The sequence below is a fragment of the Pinus tabuliformis genome, chromosome Q (genome assembly GCF_031772625.1).
Source record: "Pinus tabuliformis cultivar Carrire ecotype Pingquan chromosome Q, CPIR1, whole genome shotgun sequence".
Classification (NCBI taxonomy): domain Eukaryota; kingdom Viridiplantae; phylum Streptophyta; class Pinopsida; order Pinales; family Pinaceae; genus Pinus; species Pinus tabuliformis.
Genome location: NC_142296.1, coordinates 873216330 through 873237042, shown reverse-complemented (window position 1 = coordinate 873237042; position 20713 = coordinate 873216330). Strand labels below are relative to the sequence as shown.

The 20713-nt window shown below is 37.7% G+C and overlaps 1 protein-coding gene across 1 annotated transcript; it reads right to left on the bottom strand.

The window, feature by feature from the left end:
- Positions 1–2586: 2586 nt before the first annotated feature.
- Positions 2587–15417, bottom strand: LOC149222288 (DEAD-box ATP-dependent RNA helicase 37-like). The gene is made up of 6 exons (XM_089385351.1): positions 14392–15417; positions 12299–12382; positions 6067–6309; positions 5605–5772; positions 5264–5377; positions 2587–3516 (listed from the first exon to the last, which is right to left on the bottom strand). Exons 1-6 carry the CDS (start codon positions 15112–15114, stop codon positions 3028–3030), a joined length of 1821 nt encoding a protein of 606 aa, XP_089241477.1. The 5' UTR covers positions 15115–15417; the 3' UTR covers positions 2587–3027.
- Between the last annotated feature and the right edge of the window lie 5296 nt (positions 15418–20713).

The window sequence follows — 20713 nt, the reverse complement described above, 5'->3', positions numbered from 1 at the left end:
GCTTAATGTTTATGGAAATCCATGACTTTGGTTCTTGCATTTTGTGCCACTTTGTTATGGGACTCTTATGCCACTAGTTATTTGATGTGGCCTTTTAATTTTTCTTTTTGCATGTTATTGGTTACCTACATTAGCAACCATTCTTTTATAATTAGACATATAAATGTTATGACATATTTTATGATGATTAAAATATTTAAGGTGTTTAATACATAAAGTCCACAACATCCCTCTAGATCATACACAAGGTCAACAACATACGATGTGCTCTAAGTTCAAAAGATAAAATAGTAGAGATTTATTATCATGAGATTCCCTCATTACAAGCATGATAGATTGAGCTCCTTTAAAAAATCCTCCAATGTAGAGGCTCTGCCAACCCAAATCTTTAAGAATCGAAATATTAGAGTCAATTTTGCTTCAAATCTCAACTTACATTTACTCAATTTTCTATGCCCCTAAAGTAATAAAGGGTTAACAAAAATCATCTAGACTACTACCAAGCCACAACACACAACTAAAGCTACCGACTTTTATATGAGGGTCATGGATTTTGCAAGCCCTAAGCTGGAAAGGAAAGTCTACTATAATCATTAAGGATAATGTTTATCAATAAATTGTGTTATGTTAGAGTCAAAGCACTGAAATGTCAACTGTCTTGAAGTTTAACTTGGTGAGCTTGTCTTAGTTTAATGAAAATGCCCAGGGACAAAAGAAATATACATAAATACAAATGCTTTACTTTCTAGCACTAATATTCAATAAAGCCTACCTGCATGCCCTTTTGAATGACTTTGAATTTGGAATTGTGATAAATGCCTCTAATAGTGATGAAACCCCTTTGGATAGTTCTCTATTTCTTAAACTAGGACCATTGAAGAGGATGATTTGCACCTACCCGAGTTCATCATCTATTACTTTTAATGGAGGAGTCATTTACACCCTTCAAAAAGTGCATCCCACTTTAATGTTATGATTTTTATTCTAGCAATTGACCAAGATAGTGATTTACTCCATGTTCGAAGTGAGAAATACATGCCACTTTAATGTTGGTTTGTATTCTAAAAATTAGACAAAATAAAAACATAGATATATTTAGTTGCACTATTAAATATGGAAGTGCAAGCATCATTTTTAGCAAAGGCCTAAACCACACTTCCCTACAAGATGCTTATTATCAATTAGATTAGTTCAGATAGGCCAACAACATTAAGTTGTAACAATGTCACTTTGTCAATGGTTCACAAAAATCCTCTGTTCATTCAACAAAAGGGTACACAACAACCAAAACAAGGGCATCACACCTCACCAATGCCAATTCAATCTTACATTTAAGCCAGCCCTAAAAAATACCAAGTGGGCAATGTGGCAATGCTCTACTCAATAATGAGACTCACCTCTCATGCCTTCTTATATTTGCCTATTTATGTTATTCAATGTTGACACTTCTTTTCAGCAATCTAGCGTAATTTAATGGTTTAATTTTTTTTTTGCATGTGGTTCACGAGCACCCTGGTCAGTCAGTGATCGCTACGTCCACAGAAAAATCTGGGCGATAGCTAGGCTAAATCGCCCCTCGGCCTACTGCAAGACCTGACCCCAAGGGCTTCGGGTGGATTCGACCCTGTGACCTCCCGATGGCGAGGCACGGTTTTTGACCAACTGAGCTAACCCTTGGGGCTAATTTAATGGTTTAATTATCTAAGAATATCTTTTATTTAGCTGATCAATTTGTATCAATTTTTTTACTTTACATAAGATCACAATTTTTGTTAATTAAGTTATTTAGTTCACTCTGATCACATTTTCATTTTTAGAAGATACCAAGAGATTTGCTAGCTAACACTGACCCCGCCAATGTCTTTGTCTTTCCATATTTGAATGAGCCAAACGTCCAAAACAACTATGATGCCGCATATACCATCACAATTTCGTAACCAAAAAGATGCTTCGTAACCAAAAAAAAATTATTGCTTACCAAACACTTACTATTTTATAATATCTTAAACATATTCTGATTGGTTAATACCATAATTAATATTTCAATTAAAAAAACAAAAAAACAAAAACTTTGAAAACATTCCGGCTCAGCACTATTTTGCGACGACTTTGAATTCTTGTCGAACCCAAGTAAAAGATACATAATTTTCTTTAAACTCGATATAAATAATATTTTAAATATTTTTGAGGAATCCAAACATTTATACGAAACAAATCAGGAGGATTCACATTAGCGATTCTCTTTTGTCCCTAAAATCACTTCCGAGGACTAGATATGCGATTATAGATGTGAACGAGATACAAGCCTTAGAATTTTATGATGTGGATTTGTAGTGCGTGCTAGCCACGACTGTTAAAAGTAAATATTTTTTTTGGACAACTGTGGATTTTACAAAGAAAATACGTGTATACAAGCAACATAGGTAAACATCTGCGAAGAGGCAGCACAAGTGAGGGATAGTGAGAATCCAATTTATAAAGGTCTAGGTCTACTCAACGATTTGCTCATATAGCCAAAACCAAATCAACGATGAGAAAATTCTCTCGCTTCCGAAGAAATTGGGAAGAATACACTGCTAGACTCTGTATCATAAAATGGCCATCTTGCATTAAAAATTGGCCCTTTTTCAGTCTGTAATCTCATGCACAAATGTCAGAAACAAAGCAACCTACCAATGCACCAGAATCAGCAGCTGAAATCTAATCTAGTACTACTTTCAGCTATGTCTACCAAACTAGGATTTTACTCCATGTAAATTGCCAGCTGCCTACTAATATACACCTCGCCGGATAAAAGCAAATATAGCAGAAAACTCTGGACACCAATGATACATTAGTGAGTCAAATATCTCTCTATGGGCTGTTGAAAAGCCCAGTGTTATTTGCCAGAAGCCCAAAACTTACCATGCCGCAAAAGCTACCCACATGGACCGTCGAGGCAAAAGCTGCAACAAAGACATGGCGCTGGATATTACCCAGCTGAACATATAGACAGTTGATTAAAAATTCACATGGGAAGGGATAACTTCAATCCCATGCGCTAGTCTCGCGTCCATACCCACCACCATATCCTGCTGAAGCACCATAAGAATTTCCCATGCTACCATATGCCCCTCCAGGACGATCCCCGCCACCCCTATTAACATCTCTACGATAATCACGAGCACCGAATCTTCCGCCACCAGATCGACGATTACGACCTCCACCACCATATGCAAACCTTGCAGCATAATTTGATAGCCATGTTGGAACCTCTTGGTTTGCTTCTTGCATGAGTTCAGACAACGGCCTTGCTAGAGAAAGGTTACTTTCATTAAAAAAGGCAGTTGCCAACCCTGATTTACCAGCACGACCTGTACGCCCTATGCGGTGGACATAGTCATCAATATCATTTGGCAAATCAAAATTAATTACATGGGCCACATGTGGAATATCAAGTCCACGTGCAGCCACATCTGTCGCAACTAAAATAGGTGCAGCCCCACTCTTGAAATTTCTCAGAGATTGCTCGCGCTCCTGCAACATTGTGAAAATCAACACCTTCAGTATGTCATGCACAGCATTAAATACAAGCGGCAGTAATTCAAAAAAGGTTATGAAAATGGGTTGGTCCTTCGGTTACCATACAACTGACCATTTTCCAGCTACTTTGACAGATAAAAGCGTTCAAGGAACAAAATACAAGATCGTGAAAGCAAAGCACCATTTTTAGTCAAATAAATCTGTGTTCAAGGACCTCACATAAAATATGATGATAAATATTTAAAAGCACAATAACAGAATCCTGGAAATACCTCACAAAAATGTCACACTGCCCAGTATAATGTAAAGAATGCAATATTTAGTTAAAAGTGACTCCCAGTTCTATTGGACTAACTACAGAGGAGATATCAGGCCAAAAAATCTAGTACCTAATCGAAAATATACTCCAAGCCACAGAAGTTGGAATGAGCTCACTGGCATCAAGCATTTCACATGCAGCCTAGCACCTCATAGAAGTTTGCAGAGAATTGTTTGTAAATTATTGCCATTTCCAACCTTGCTTGGTCTCTTCCACCTGAATGCACATCTCAAAAACAGACGAGGCTGGGTACAAGACCCAGGTGTGATAGGTGAATTGTGGAAGAGTTCCCCTTCAGACCTGACACCTCAATCGAAGGTAATCGGTGTTATATGGTTCAGCCATAGATCTCGAGGTGTGTTTCTCAAAGCAACCTCAAAAAGGAAATTCCATTTTCTTATGAATAAGGCAAAACGTCCTACCTCAACTTTTTCTGGTTTGCAATCACAAGAATCCAGCCAGGCAATCTTTGCTGGATTTGAAGCTTCTATTTTTTCATGGATATTTTTAATATTAAGATGCATAGAAACTTAACAAAGTAATGAGAAAAGTACACGTCAAGTAAGTTTGTTTCAGCCCTGCTCTGATATCGGTTTTGGTATCGGTTAGCTTAGTAAGCAAATAATCAAACAGGTGGCATTGGGTAACCATCAAATGGGTCTAGCACAAGCAGTTGTGGAATGGAGTGTTATCCTACCCATCCGGGGTCTATTTCTATTTCTCTTTCTATGTCTATGTCTATGTCTATGTCTGTAAGTGACATATTGAGCCTATAAAGACTCAAGAGTATAGTGTTTCAAGTGTAACCATCAATTGGGTCTAGCACAAGCAGTTGTGGAATGGAGTGTCATCCTACCCATCCAGGGTCTATTTCTATTTCTATTTCTATGTCTATGTCTGTAAGTGACATATTGAGCCTATAAAGACTCAAGAGTATATTATTTCAATGGCTTTGAGCTGGCCTTCTGCTCTGAAATTTCTGGACTTTACCCTGGGTACCATCTTCAAAATGACCGGAAATTCCCAGAGGCTTTCCCTGCAATATGTTACCCAGAAAACAAAACAAAATAAAAAGTGTAACTATTCAAGACGAATATTTCAAAACAAGCAAAGGATGCCTATAGATTATGTATTGATTGAAGGAAACCAGTTACTGGGACAGGAAAAAGTGCCCAAGATTCAAAACCTCAGAAGAATCACACCAGTTCTGGATGCAATAATTTACAGACACTACAAGTAAAGAAAAAAATTCTAATTAGATTATAAATGAAGCCAAATAAACCAAACCATCGCCTCCTCATCAAGAACAGGAAAATAAAACAAAATTTGTAACACAGCCGAATTCAAAATTACATGAGAAGAACTCTTAAATATCATGGGAATCACAGTATTTGAAAACATAATTATGAAATATCATCCTACCTGTTGAGATTTATCTCCATGAATACTTGTTGCAGGAAACCCATTTGACGATAGCCAATATTCCAATGCATCAGCTCCCCTCTTCGTCTCCACAAAGACTAAGGTCAAAGATTGCTGCGGTGCTTATATTCAGTACTTTAGCTATAATTACACTAGCATGTAACAATTATTACATCAAGGGAACTTAAATTTAAAGTAATTATTACTATAGACTACACGGCTCCCACAGAAAAAAATTCCTTTAAAATTCAAGCTCTACTGACTTTCAGCAAGGCCGATGTAACCATGTAAGTGAAGCTCTTTATTACTATAATAGCTACAATTTTCACCACACCACTCACCTTTCCATGAGTACCTTCAGCTTTCTGAGCATGAATAAGATCCATTAAATGGCTACGTTTATCAGCATCAGGAACAAACTCTACTCTTTGTACAATCAGATCTGTGCTGGAACCAACCCTTCCAACTGCCAGAAATATATAATTTGAAAGAAAATCCACAGCCAACCTCTGCAGAAAATAGATTGTGATGTTCAGAAATTCTGAGATGAATCCAGCAAGATTTTTTATCACATAAGGATAAATAAAATAGATGCTTCAACCATAGGATTGATGAAAGGGGATCTGACAAAGCGCAAACAGCTTGAGTTGGAATACCAGGGCATACTCTATAATATCTCAATAGCTATCACAGCAAATGATGGATTACCATATCGAAATAGTATATACTATATATGCATGACAAATCAAAACACCAGTTCAATTCATTTCATCAAACCGCTGGATAATAATTCTCAACATTACCTGTATCTCCTTTGGAAAAGTAGCACTGAAGAGCATGGTCTGCCTTCTGCCAGCTGGAGGCATATCTGTTTCTTGGACAATTTTACGAATTTGGGGTTCAAAACCCATGTCAAGCATGCGATCAGCCTCGTCTAAGGCCAAATACTGTATCATAGATAATGACAGCCTCCCCCTTTCAAGGAGGTCCCCAAGTCGTCCAGGAGTTGCAACAAGAATGTCAACACCCCTTTCCAATTCACGGAACTGTGTAACATGGTTAAATCAGTATTTTGATTTGAAGTAGCCAAATCTCATCCAAAGATGTGATCTAAATTTAATCTGAAGAACATAGTCACTAATAAAATAAACATGAAAAATCCAACCCTGTCAATAATAACATGATCAATTTGGCTCATCATACAAGAAATCTAGTTGATGTGTAAAGAAAATTACTGCCCAGTTATTACTCACCATTTCCTATAGCTGAAAGCCTTTTCTTCCAAAAGCATTTTGACCATGCCAATTTCATATATTGTTTGTGATTCTAAATTCTAATTATGTTATAAATTTGAAGTAATTACACGATTAATTTATTGAACCATAGGTTAGAATTGGTGAACAAGTGGTTATTAACAACAAAAAACTTGCAGGTACATGAATGGTAACTAACAAGCCTCCTTCAGCTGCACTATTACCTGCCTTACACATAGTCATACCATACCCAGATGAACCCATGCATTACAACCTTTGGGTATTGTAAAGGTGGACGGACAGTCGCACTTAGATACATCTTCAATGTATAAAACAATAATGTTATATAGCTAATTTTAATTTGAAAAAAAACCAGCCATCGATCGAGGCCATATTGCTGAATACATATGAGAAGGAATTTGGACAAGGAGCGCAAGATAATAACTAGGTCTAATAATGGTTCATGCACAGATATTTCTATCAGATCAGAGCAGACCTGATTCGGAGGTATTTTACTCTGAATTGGGCATGAAGATGTTTAGACCTTTCTGCTTGTATTGCAATAACCTATCGACTCCGCAAATTGCTAAACTTGCAATCTGCTCTGCAATTTACTAGCATAAATCTTTTATGTGCTCCAGAAGTTACCATTTACAATTCCTTCACTGTATGCCTTGTGAATAGCATATGAGGGGATGATCATAATCATAGGTCACAGACCATCACTACAGAAATCAGAGAGCATGGCAAAGAATGATGCAACAAATTATTCCAATCTATTTGAGTAGTAAATAACAGGGAGAAGAATCTATATTCTTGATCCTCTCTAAGCTATTGATTGTGTTGTTGATTTGTAAAACACTTGAGAAGATCATCATTATTTTTTACCAGTATTCCTCCTTGATTACAATGAAGACACTATGCAATTGTGGGAGCTAAAGATCAGAGGATAGCAATTGTGGAAGTGATTATACCTCTTACTGAATCAGTGAGGAACAGGTAAAGGAAGGATGAGCTATTGAATGGAGAAAAAGCCATTACCCTTATTGCAAGTATGAACAGAATAGCATCATCAATCTGACAATACAGATTACTAGAAGAAGCAGAGAAGGAAAAGAAGGAAAAGACAGATAATATCATCATGTATCACAGCATCTGATCTAAGTGATTTACTTCTATAAGACAGGCCAGAGAAGGAAAAGGCAGATAATATCATCATATATCACAGGATCTAATTGATTTACTTGTCTAAGACCAGCATATTACATAAGGAAAAGTGTGTGCATAGTTTGAGAAGTTGAGCAGGGATTGCCAGCTCCTTTTTATACATTACAGCCTACAGGCAAGCAGTTGAAGGCAGTGAAGGAAAATTAGAAGTAGGATTATATATTTTACTTGTATGCGAAACATCAAGAGACCACAAAGGGGAGTAACGGGAACAAACTGTGCACCCATGCTTCTAGTGAATCAGTTATTTGGCCTCCCACATACAGCAACCTATTTGACATTATTGAGTAACGTTGCATGCTGTCTTAATTGAGTTTCACGTATTACATCTCCGTAGATGGAATCAAGTCGGACAGTTTCAACTTTCATCTATAACATCCAGGTGAACAAGATCAAATGTGACTGTGTGGAGTACTGAAAACCACAGAGAATGGGTTGACAGATTTGTACAGGAACAAAGTAGGTAGTTGAATAATGGCAGAAAAATTACACAAGTCCAGCTCTGAACCTTCAAAGGTAAGATTTTGTGGATGTAAGGTTTACATTCAGTAAATAACATGGACACATAGTAACTTGTAAAGTATGCAATAATTATACTTGATATGCAAACCTTGCACCAAATGTAATTTGGTCTAATGGATGCCAGATTATAGCTGTGTGTATGAGAGGCTCTACAGGTAAACCTGACACGAGTGTTGATCACATAGACCTACACTTGGGAGGAAATCATGTACCTTAGCAGTAGGATTCCTCTTTGTTGAAGTTGGCCAATGTATATATTATATTGTCCTAGCCAATTATTTGGTGGTGGTTTTCTTGATTGGAAATTTCAGATTGAATACTGGAATTGTTCCAAATATTACTTCATAAATGCAATGGCTTTGCTGGAAAAAAAATTTCTATTAATTTGGTGTCCCAAAATTTCAATTGATACTTCGAGAAGACTAGTTAATAAAACAAGGAAATATTATGCATAATTTGAGAACTTTAGCTGGGATTTCCATCTCCTTTCATATCCTACAAGCCAGCAGTTGAAAGGTAGTGTAAGTTCAAGTCAGAAAAGAGGTGCACAATAGCTGTATCAAAGCAAAGTTACAGTACTGGATCCCACTGGGGCCAGTGTCAAAACATCATGACATGAGGAAGAGGAAGTGGAACTGGGGGAACAAAACTGGAGGATTGCAGAACTCAATGTCGGTAGAAATCCATGCTATGCCGATGACTGGCAAGGACCAACAAGATATTCAATAGCTGCATGTCAAACTAGGCTCCAGACCAGTTCCCTGAAGAAACTCCTACTGGAGGAATGCCAAAGATAATATAATTTGATTAATGTCCCCAGGTGACCAAAAGAATAGATCAATAGGGCTAGGGAATACAGAAAATAATGATGTGAGAGTGTGCCAAGGAAACTCCTAAAGTGACAAGAAAACCAAATACAAGTGAAAAATAAAAGTCATGGATAAGAAATGGCAAATCCTAGAAAGGAGAGAGGCAATACTCAACACTAAAAGTAAAGAATACAGGAGCAATTGAGAGCACATAAAAGGATGCTCATAGACCTAGAAAGCTTAATGCTGCAAAGTGCCAATAATAAGCTAGTACGCAGGATCTAGTGGTATGATACAAACTACCAGTCCATCATCTACATATTCTAATAAAAGACACAACCGTAAGTCATCATATGCCTTCCATGAATTAAAAAAGGTGAAAGCCTCCCCTGCCATTGATGGCAACAATACAGGTTATTCAGCCAAAACTAAGCTCGTTGTTTAGAAAGAAGTTCAGTCTCCACAACTTCTCTAAGGATATGAAAGCGTTTGATAGATAGTGCATCACTATAGAGGGATCATCAGAAGCAGGTAAAAGGATTGCATGACTCTCAGCATCATTTAATGTTAATGCATTCCATATCTTAAGGCAGAGATCCATGTCTGTAGAAAAATACGAGCATACATTCATGGAGTTTGTGAAATATATGGACTATATCAAAGATGAAAAGTTTAAAGTCAGTCACTTTAAGAGTGGTTTGCATGCAGCTATTATAGATTAGCTGTGTATTAGTTTGTTAGAACTTAGAGGCGAGGACCATATTTGCAGCAATCTGCAAATGCAAACACTTTGAAAATCAGATAAAGCACAAGGAAGACATGAAGATATTGAAGCAAAATCTAAAAGCCCGTGAAGGAGCAAAAAAAACAAGTGGTCCCAACCATTCCTCAAACGGGAGTCTAAATTAAGAATGCCAAGTCAGCAAGTCAAGAAAAACAAGTCAACTAGCCAAGAGCAAAGAAAACAACCTAGTGGCAGGCGTTTCATATGTAGAGGGTATCACTACCAAAAAGAGTGTCTATACAGAAATCAGGAGCTAGTTAGAGTGGTAACAGAAGCACCAAATGCACCCCAAAGGATATATGCAACAATTGAGAACAGAAAAGAAACATAGGTTCCACTCAGAGTCAATCAAGATTATTGTCAAATGTTGAGAGACATTGTAAAATCAGGTTATCAACATAGTCAAGCTCCAGTCTAAAAACTGTAAATGGATAATGTCACCAGAGAGCATGAAGAAGAACAAGGCAGGATTATGCCACTTATTCCATGGTAGCAGCTGGAACAGTGATAATCTTAAGAGGGGGAGAGGGGGTGGGGTGGTGTGGGAATGCAGGGCCATTTGTAGTTAGACCTTTCCTTTAATTATTTTTCTCATTTCATGACTATAGTATACATCGAATATTCCAAAGTTAGAGGTGTGTGCCTAGATATTGGTTCTTCAGTGGACCAACTGATATGTACCAGAGCTTAATTTGAATATTAACCATTGGATAACCAAAGGGAAATTGCTCAACATAGATAACAAGGAGTGGAACTGCTTCGGGATGAAGGGTTGAGGATGATAATGTTTAATCTTGATAGTCTAGATCAGCTCAGAGATAGTGTTTGGAATTGTGGAATTGCTTGGGAAGATTTGCAAGGTGCACAGGAACCTAGGATTCAGAAGGACCATTGAGCTTTAAGAATACATAAGGAAGAAGGCCATCTTGATCATCAGAGATTACAGACTGTTATCAAAGAGACTAGAAAAGATGGCAGAGAGGAAAACAAAGGATAGATTGAGCAGTGAATTACAGGGAGAAGCTGTATTCTTGACGCTTACTTAAAAGTTAACTATGAAAATAATTATTTTGAAGCCAAGAATTGGGTTAGTAAGATCAAGCACTACTTCCAGAATAATCCAGTAAGTTCATACAATAAAGCTGTAGCAACTGCTTTCCTATGATCAGATGGAAATGCTTACTCTCGATATTTGTAGTTGAAGGGATTTAGGATATACATTTACCTTAGAAAGGCTCTTAGAAGACTTTCTTAAAAGGTTCTGTGAACCTAAGGAGGACTTCTTGAATCATCTGAAGTGATTATACCTGACTTGTTATGTGGAAAAATATAATGCATATTGGGAAAAAATATCTTCTCATGTCCATAGCATACCAAAGGAATCTCTCAAAGAATCATATATTGGAGGGTTAAAATATGAAATACAGAAAGTCTCCATCTTATATGATGTGTCCCAAGGGCCAAAAGCAATGCAAAAGCCTTGTTTGGCAGAATGTCAAACTATTGGTCTCTATGGAACAGTTGAAGCTCGACCATCAAAATATAAACCTTCCATATGCATTCTGCCAACCCCCAAAACAAGAAAGGGAGGACTGGAGTAAGAGAGAACACATGATTAAGGTCAGAAAAAAGCAAGACTATGTGAGATAAGCTTTCAAAAAAAAAAGACTTTCAACAAAAATAACAACCAACAAAATATATTATTGTGAAGCCGGGAATGTGTAAAGATTTTGATGGCAGTCACATGAGTGATGATGATGCTGAAATAGTTTGACCAGTCAAATCGGAATCTAAAGAAGAAAAATCCTGCCAAAAGTCTCATTGGCAGTTGTTACAGAAATTGTTCAACCAGAGCCTTATAGATGAAGGGCTATGTTGAAAAATAAAGTGATCATACTCGTAAATTCAAGAAGCACCCACAAATTTATTGATCATGTGTTGCTAAAAAATGAGGGAACCTCACCAGGCTAGGAGTTGTGAACAATAAGTTGATTTTTTCTTATAACCACACCCAAAATGTCCTGGCAATTGGACAACTCCACGAGACAGGCACCACTAATTAATCTTATACATTGCATACAAAAATGATCAGAGATGTTTACATAACTGTTTTGTTTTAACCACCAGATCCCAATGGAGCACCACCCTGTTGAATTGTGTAGGTATTCCACAAAACCCTAGGAGTTGGGTTTGTGTGAATTTGCACCACAAAAGGGTTTGTGGGCAAAGAACCCAAGCAAAGGGGTTTTAGACCCAAGAAGGTGTTTAAAATCTAAAAAGAAAGGTAGTTCAACTTCCTTGCAAGTTCTAAATTGGAATAATGACATGAAAATCTTGCATTCCATACGTGCAGATCCTTTAGCATAGATGTTCTGTGAAACAAATGTGTATAACGAGTTATAAAGCTCCACTGACAGAATAATAAGAGAAAAGCACAAACCTGTTGATTTATAGGAGTGCCTCCATAAGCTACCAGCGCCTTAAGACCAGTTTGATAAGAAAATTTTCTAGCTTCTAGATGTATCTGGAAATAAACCATTACAGCACAATGTAAGTTTCTAGTAAAAAGAAAATAATTTGCAAGAACAAACCATTTGCCATTTTTAAGAGATATAACAAGAAAAAATATTTTAGAAGGGAGCAACAAAAGACAGGTAATAAGAGCATGATGAATGGCAAATAGATGTCAGCTAAAAAGCACTCCAAGAGTCCAACCCATAAGATGGACAGAGAATAAGAACAAGAAAAATTTATACTGTAACGTTATTATGAACCTTACTAATTCTCATATTCAAAGAGAGCATTCCATTTGTAAAACTGGTTGGAAAACCAAAATGATACAACTTTGAACACTATGAAAAATGCAAAATCCAAGAGGATTGGATTCATGAAAACAAGAAAGAAAGGCTCGAGATATCATTTTTCTTGTTAAAAAATGTCTCGTAATTATCATGCTAAGTTGCATGAAACGCCGAAACGTTTCGGAGTTTCCAAAACGGGTACGTTTAGAAACATCACCTCCCAAAAATGGAAATGTCGGCTGAAATGTCAGCCGAAACGTCATATATGTATATATAAAAATATATATATATATATACCCAAAAATGGAAATGTCGGCTGAAATGTCAGCCGAAACGTCATATATATATATATATATATATATATATATATATATATATATAAGTGAATAACACTTTATCTTGCAAGAAAAAAGGGAATAAGACCCATAGATGACAATTTACAAGGAAAACAAATCTATATTAACTCTAATAGATGATTACATGATGGTCGAGTTTCAACCGAGTTTAGGCCAAGTTTCGGAGTTTCGGGTATGGCCCAAAACGCAGGGTTCTTTGAAGTTTCGTGCAACATAGTTATCATGCAACATCCACAATATAATTCATTATCCAAATATGTTCTAGCCTACATTCTTCATTGTGCAATAGATAAATGTGCACCATGGCCTTACAATGGCTTAATATTATAAGCCAAAGGTAAAATAATGAATGCAGGTTACTTGTGAGATTGTAGAAATGATGACATAAAAAGGTGAAACTATAGATAATTTAGCTAGATGCAAGTGTAGTGAAACGAATGCCAACAATATGAAAACAAGTTACTGATGCACGCAAACTATTTCCTCATTCATATATTGCTCATGCATTAATTTAGTTTTATAGCTTGAACCAAATTCAAACAAATTGCTTCCAACACAGGAAAAATAAACCAAAGGGTGAAAGAAACGCCATGATTATATAGGTTGACGGAAGCCTGGCAAATGAATAATCATTTCGGAGAAAGCATGCTTGCATTATTCACCAGCATTTTCTGTTTCCTCCGGGAGTTTTTAAAGCTATTGGAATCTATAGTGCATGATTAGTCAAACCCTAAAATGGCTTTTCTGTTGTTGCAGTGTTCTGTTTTTGCAAGAAAAAAGCAGAAAAGCTGCAACCCAACGATCACGATTCACAACTCCAATTGCAATATAATCAACATTAGGCCCATCCAACTCATTAGATAACGAACTAAAAGCCAACCTAACAAAATTCACTAGGCCAAACACAATTTGTTGAAAAGCGAGACGAAACTCATCGGGAAAAATCTGCCTAATGAATCATCAATAAACTGAAACCTTAAAAACCCAATGTGACTAAATTTCTTTCCGACATACCCACTAGACTAAAGCTGCATTAAGGAGGTGGTAAATTGAATTTTAAACAAACTTAACTATATCAAAATATTTCTCTAGCGAAATGCTGTGAGACAACGTTATGCAATTCAGTTGAAATTGAAAACACATCAAAAAGTCTTGGTTAGTTGGTAAGCCAAGGGTGTTCCATAACCCCAACAAGGTTCAAATTCGCCAGAAACACGTATACCCACCATTGTGGTTCAGCTAAGGGGATCTCTCTAGTGTGTTGTAAGCGGGCTACTATGATATGTGCGGAAGAGCAAGAACAAGTTTGATACACGGTGAGAAGAGGAAGCATCTAGTCAAACATTAGGATAAAAAATTGAAAATACCCAACTGACCTGAGAAGCCAATTCCCTGGTGGGCGAGAGAATGAGCGCCAAAGGGAACGCCTTTCGGACGCCCCGAGGAGCCTGAGGGTGGCTCCCCCGCAAAATCCCTGCAATTATTGGAAAACAGAAAGCGGCCGTCTTCCCGGATCCAGTCTGAGCACACGCCATCAAATCCCGACCCGCGAGCGAAATAGGTATAGCGTACTTCTGGACAGGAGTGGGTTTCGTATAATTACACCTTCGCAGATTGTTATTCAGGCTCTCCCCCAAGTCGATCTCAGAGAAAGTATTAACCGGAGGAGGAACGGCGTCACCACTCGTCTCAACGGGAATGTCCTCGTACGCATCAAAATTGATCCCCGTATTCTCCTGATCAAACACCTCAGCAGTATTCTCGCTTCCATCCTCCTCCGCGAACGGATTCGCTTCGCGTTCGCGCCCCCAACCACCAGATCTGTTATTATTGATGTTGGCGTTATTTCCCCATCCACCGCTGCCACGGGACCAGCCACCAGCGCCGCCCCCTCCACCGACTGGTGCGACTCGATTCCATGCTCGGCTCTGCGTGGGCGGGGTGGAAGGGCGATTGGGACCAGAAGAAGAAGAGGGCTCTTTGACAGGAGGAGGCGCCCCACCTCTCATGTGCGGAGGAACGTATGTGCCACGGGAACGAGGCTGCAATGCAGGGGTCCCGTTCTCCGCTGGTGCTGCAACGTCTGCCCATGACGTCATTCTGAGATTCGATTTGAAACCCCCTGAAACCCTTCCCTGAGACTCTCTCTCTTGTGTTTTTTTCTACAGAATTATCTTCCCCCGTAGTTGCCCAATTGGGATCTGAAAATCCAACGTATCCTCCGGCTCCTGAGACGCCACCTGAAAGCTTTGCTAGGAAATTAAATTCTACTCCTTCAACCAAAAAGAATGGTCATCTTACAATAAGACTGTGTCATCTGTCTGTGCGTATCGGATTGATTGGCAGGCAGAGAAAAGTGTGTTTGCGTATGTAATGTATTTTTCAGAATGTCATTCGACTTGAGTGAATCGGAAGATATTTGTGGACCACGCCGTAAGAGATCTGAGAGACGGTGGATGCATGACGTCAATTTTGATTTCCTTTTTTTAGTAACTTTTCTAATATTATTACTTTTGTCTTGGAAGGACAATATTGTTTTTTTCACGAGGGGCGGCCAATTACATGCCAACAAGAAGTTGGTTTGGTTTGGTTTGGTTGTATGAGTTGTGCTTGTCACTCACCCTTAACATGTGACCAAGTTAGTTGCATAAGTTGCTAGCAATTTGTGGTTTGTCCCTCGGACAAATACTCACCTTTGCCTTTACAATCTCATAAGGCCAACGTTCATAAATATTCCATACAACACTTGAAGTGTAATCATTTCATACTAAGGGTAATCTACCACTTTTTTGTCATTTTTCATAACCTTAGAAAGGCTCTCCTCCGTTTCACAACAAGGTGTTAATTAACTATTTGGTACATGGTTAAGATATTTTATCGAATTAAGTTTAACGTTGGAAATTTTATATGGAAAGGTGTTTCATAATCGAGATAAACACTTATTCAGGTTTGAAGCTTAGTTTATTTCTCTTATTGAGATTGGTGGGAAATTGCATTATTTTATTTTAGTGAGGTTTGTGGGCCGTTGTATTAAGCTCAAGAGTATAGTAATAGTCTCTTTGGTGACCAGGATAAGTTTATAGATTTTTTTTGATTAAAAAAAAATTATTTGGCATAAGGTGGTGTTATACAAACAACTTTGGTACAATTTTTGGTTTTGTAAAGTTTTGAATTTAATTAGTTTATTGAAAGTTTCTTGAATATAACATAAATTTATTTTAACTTTAAATATGTTAAGCATTAGCTCTTGGGGGTAGCTCAAATGGCGGTGGCCTTGAAAATGAAGTGTTATGTGTGAGGAGGTTTGATGTTTAAATCCTTCTATTTCATGTGTGCTTGGAGAAGGGGCACCTAGAGGTTTATAATGGTAGAGGTTGGAATTGACCCCATGTCACGCAAGTACAAAGGCAATCTAGTTGTTAATTCCTCTAGATACGAATAATAATAATAATAATATGTTAAGAATTTAAAAGAGATGAATTTTGAAGTGTAAATCTTTTTACTAATATAAATTCATCATAGTTATGAATATATCAAATATTTAAATGATCAAATCATGTGAAGTACAAGTTTTTTAATTTAAAGAATTTGATTTGAAGAAAAAGATATGCAGCTTAAAGCATTTGATCTCTCAATACTTAATAGATTCTAAGTTAAAAAGGATCTCGGCCACACTGTATATATTATTTTTCATTTTCACTATTTTGATTATTGTTATTTTTTTCATTATTTTTTGGCTTGATCACACGGGGAAGCACCACAAGAGGATATTATAAAATGAGTTGGAAGAGGAAGGGTGTCCTCAATAGTTTATTTAGTTGATGAAGTAGCAATCCCAATTTTGGATCCATGCCCATAACTATCAAACTAAACCTAGGTTATTTTAAAAAAATTGTAGCACACCCCACCTCAAATTTAAGCATGTGTCATGACAATTTGGCTTCTATACACATTATTTTTTAATTAAACGTGGCTCATTAATTCTCTTGTACCTAATAAATTATGCCCAACCAGGGCTTTAATACCAATTGTAATGATATGTCCCACATATGATAAATCTATGCACGCACTCCTAACAACGTTTAATTTCATGCATAACCTATAATAACATGCATAATAATAAATCGTCAGGGGGGTGTAGCTCAATTGGCGATGGCCCTGAAAATGAAGTGTTATGTGTGAGGAGGTTTGAGGTTCAAATTGTAGAAATGTGGTGATAGAATTGCAATTGCTCAAGAAATTTAATCTAAATCAAGAGTCACAATTCTACTCTACTAAACTGTGAAAATTAATTCACAATTTAGAACAGCATTCGCAAGTATGCATCAATCACATACACAAGTACATAGATGTATTTAGGGGAAACCAACTGGTAAAAAACCCTTAAGCTTGCTTGCATTAATTAGATGAATAAAGAATCTATTACAATTTGTAGCTCTGGCTCTGAGCTCAATCTGCAAAAGAATAACTATTATCTTTGCTCAATGAGAAGCTATAACCCCGATGTTACACTAAAATTTGTCACCATGACTATTTGCAGTTAGTATGGCTCCATCAACTGTCATACTATCCTCCTTGGCAAGCCTCATACCTCTGCTCTCCATGTCAAGCTTCAAGAAAGAAAGAAAGTCATTAAAAATCTATATATCTCTGGGTACGCAGTTTCTCTTAGCCTTACCTGCGTGTACGCACTCCAAGTTCACAATACCTGCGTACTTGTACGCTCTGTATGTAAAGCAATGGGTGCGTACTCCTGTAAAGGTCAAAAGGCGCAAGTTTCACTCCAAAAAAAGTTACTTGTGGTCATTTCTAGAGTATTCTAGAAGCTTGTTTGACATGTATGAAGTGCCTCCAGATGGTTCATGTATCCCTACCAAAGAGGAACTTATCCCATCAAGAGTGGAGCTATCCCATCCAAAGAGGGGCTTATCCCATTGATGGTGGACCTGAATAACTTCCTCTAGAGCACTATAAATACAGGCATTGGGCCAAAGGGAAGGAGGTTGAAAGTTGAACATTCCTAAGGGTAGATGTTGCTGGAATTAGGACTCCCTTGTAAAGCTTGAGAGGAGAGATTCTCATCCTTTCCTAGCCTTATTTGAGAGTGGGTGAGCTGATCAAAGTAAAGGAAAACTCTTGCTGGACCCTAGGAGGGACTTGCACAATACCAAGGCTCAGGTTGTAATGGTTCCTTTTGTTACCTTTTAATGCAAATGAACTTATTTTTCTCAACAGATTGTTATTCATGGTTTGTTTCATATACTCCTTGGTCTATATGATAGATATGTATTGTTTTATGAGTTTATCAGGTGTTATTTAATCTTTTGGCTTGTTAGTGAATGCAGGTTTCGAAGAGAAGGAGGAGCTCATCCGGATCGGCGAGGCTGGACTACTACAAAGCGTTGGACTAAAGGTATGTTAAAGATCCCCTGATTACTTGTATTTGCAATGCATGTTTAGAGAAAGGTAGGATTTATTTGTCTTGTTTGTCACTAGAAAGCTTTTGCTTCTAGGGAGGTCGGTTGTGTCCGCACTAACGACTCTTTCCGCATGACAAAATGGCGACTCCACTGGGGAATCCATTGATGTGAATGTTTTTTCCTTTGTATCAACTTTTGATCTGAGAAAAGTTATTTGTTTTCTGGTTTTTGGCTGTCTGACTGTGTATTTGGGTGGGCTAGCTTAGGGTTAAATTAGATTTTAGTCTTTCTTTGTTTTGCTAGAAGTACGCAGTCTCTGAGTTGAGCACAGTGCGTACCTGTACGCACTGTCGCTTTGTGCACAGAGCGTACCCGCACCTGTGCAAACAGGTCGCCTGCGTACCCCTGTCAAAATCAAGAAAATTTCAATTTTCTCCCTTTTTGCCTTTTACATTTTGTTTTTTAATTTGTTTTTCTACCCAGATCCATTGGTTTTCTGCCATAAATCTTCACCTAAGCTTGTTTCGTCAGTGTCGAGTGTTTTAGTGAAATTCATAGGGATTTTTCCTTAGGGTTTGATTTTTAACTGGTTCTGTAGTGACTTTGGCGTTAGAGGTTGTCAAACTTTGGATCTCCCTGGTTTTGTTCAGTCCTCTTAGGAGTCGGGCCTGTCATAGAAATCACCCTTGTGAGAGACCTACCTTTGTGTCTTCTCTTTGTGAATCTCGAAAAAGTTTGTTGTTTGAACTTTGAATTTTATTCTTGAGAAAAGAACAAAAAGATTTTGATTTTTGTTTTGACTGGTTTTTTGGTTCTGCATTAACTAGTCCTTAGTTATATTTTGACTGAGTAAAACATCCAGGAATCATCTTTAGTAAGCTTTTGACTCGTTAGATTTACTTTTAGGTGCTTTTCTCTTAGATTTGCTTTTGAGTGAAATTGAGTTGATTCGATTGCCATAGCTTTTTTAACTTTGATTTTTGTTAAAGTAAGTTTTACATGCTTTATTAATTAGGAAAAAATACAAAAATATCTTTTGAAGGAAAGTTTGCTTTGGTAGCATTTGTGTCTTTGAAAGAAAAAGGAATTTTCGTGAAGTGATTAGTGGTCATGTGTCGTATGTTTTGAAAAAGATAAAGAGTTTGTTTCTTTGTTTTCATTGCCAAGAAAGTTGTTTTTATATCAAGTTTGCATTCTCCAACTCTCTTAGCTAGGGAATTCATTGAAAAAGAAAAAATTAGTGTAAATCATCCTAAGTGCATCTTTTTAGTGGATTTCGGTCGAGTCTACACACCACCAGTTTCATCTCCACTACCTTTTGTCTTAAAGAAAAGCCATAAAAAATTAACGCTTAAAGTAAAATCAACTTAGTAACTTTTATTTACTAGGGCTCTGAAACACCAATATAGATCAGGCTAGTGTCTTGGAGTAGGAGAGTAATTAACTCTCCAAGACAGCAAAACTAAACAAGTAGCTCATCTTGTGGTAGGATAAATCCAATTGTTTCATTTGTACTCTGGGAAAGCTCCTCTTAAAGGAGAAGCACGAGCTCGTGTCCGAACCAGTGAGGGGATCAATCCTCCCTCGTTGGGAACGACGCCAGACACGCACGTATTACAAACGGTAAACCTCGGATTAACCATTGTCGAGGAGCCAGGGGTCACTTGTCGGTAAACCTTGGATTATTGTCAAGGAGCCGGCAAGGGGATTGAGCTTGATACTCTGCCCTTGCGTGCTATCGGAGTGTAGACTATTCCCCCAGGTGCATTTGTTGCTGTTGGTAACCTTAGTGACCATTATCTTTAGGATTCTACCGAGGTGACGGTGGAGGGAAGATCCCACTGTACCTGGAGCAGACGTCGGCTAAACTCACTTGGATTTTCCGGGGGGTTCACTTCACTCGAGACGGTTAAAGTGGAGGAACTTGTGCCGGTCTATTCATTAAGCAGGTTGCCGAGGTAACTGTTTCGCCCACCACTTCTGTACTGAATTCAACGATGTTGGGTTTCATCTCCAACTAGTGTTTTCGGTCCGGAAGGCTACTGTTTGTGTATGGTTTGACGCCCTAGATTCTTTAGGCGTATGATTCAAATTTGTTTGGTTCTTTAGAGACTTTAGGTGGTTTGCTTTGAGATTTTACTTTGTTTGCGTGTGCAGTAGTTAAAAGTTTTTAGCTGTGGCTGAATTACCGAGACAGTCCCGTAGACTTCGGGGCAAGTCTCCTGAGATTGTTACCATGGCCGATTTGTTGAGGAAGTCCCGTAGATTGCGGGGCGAA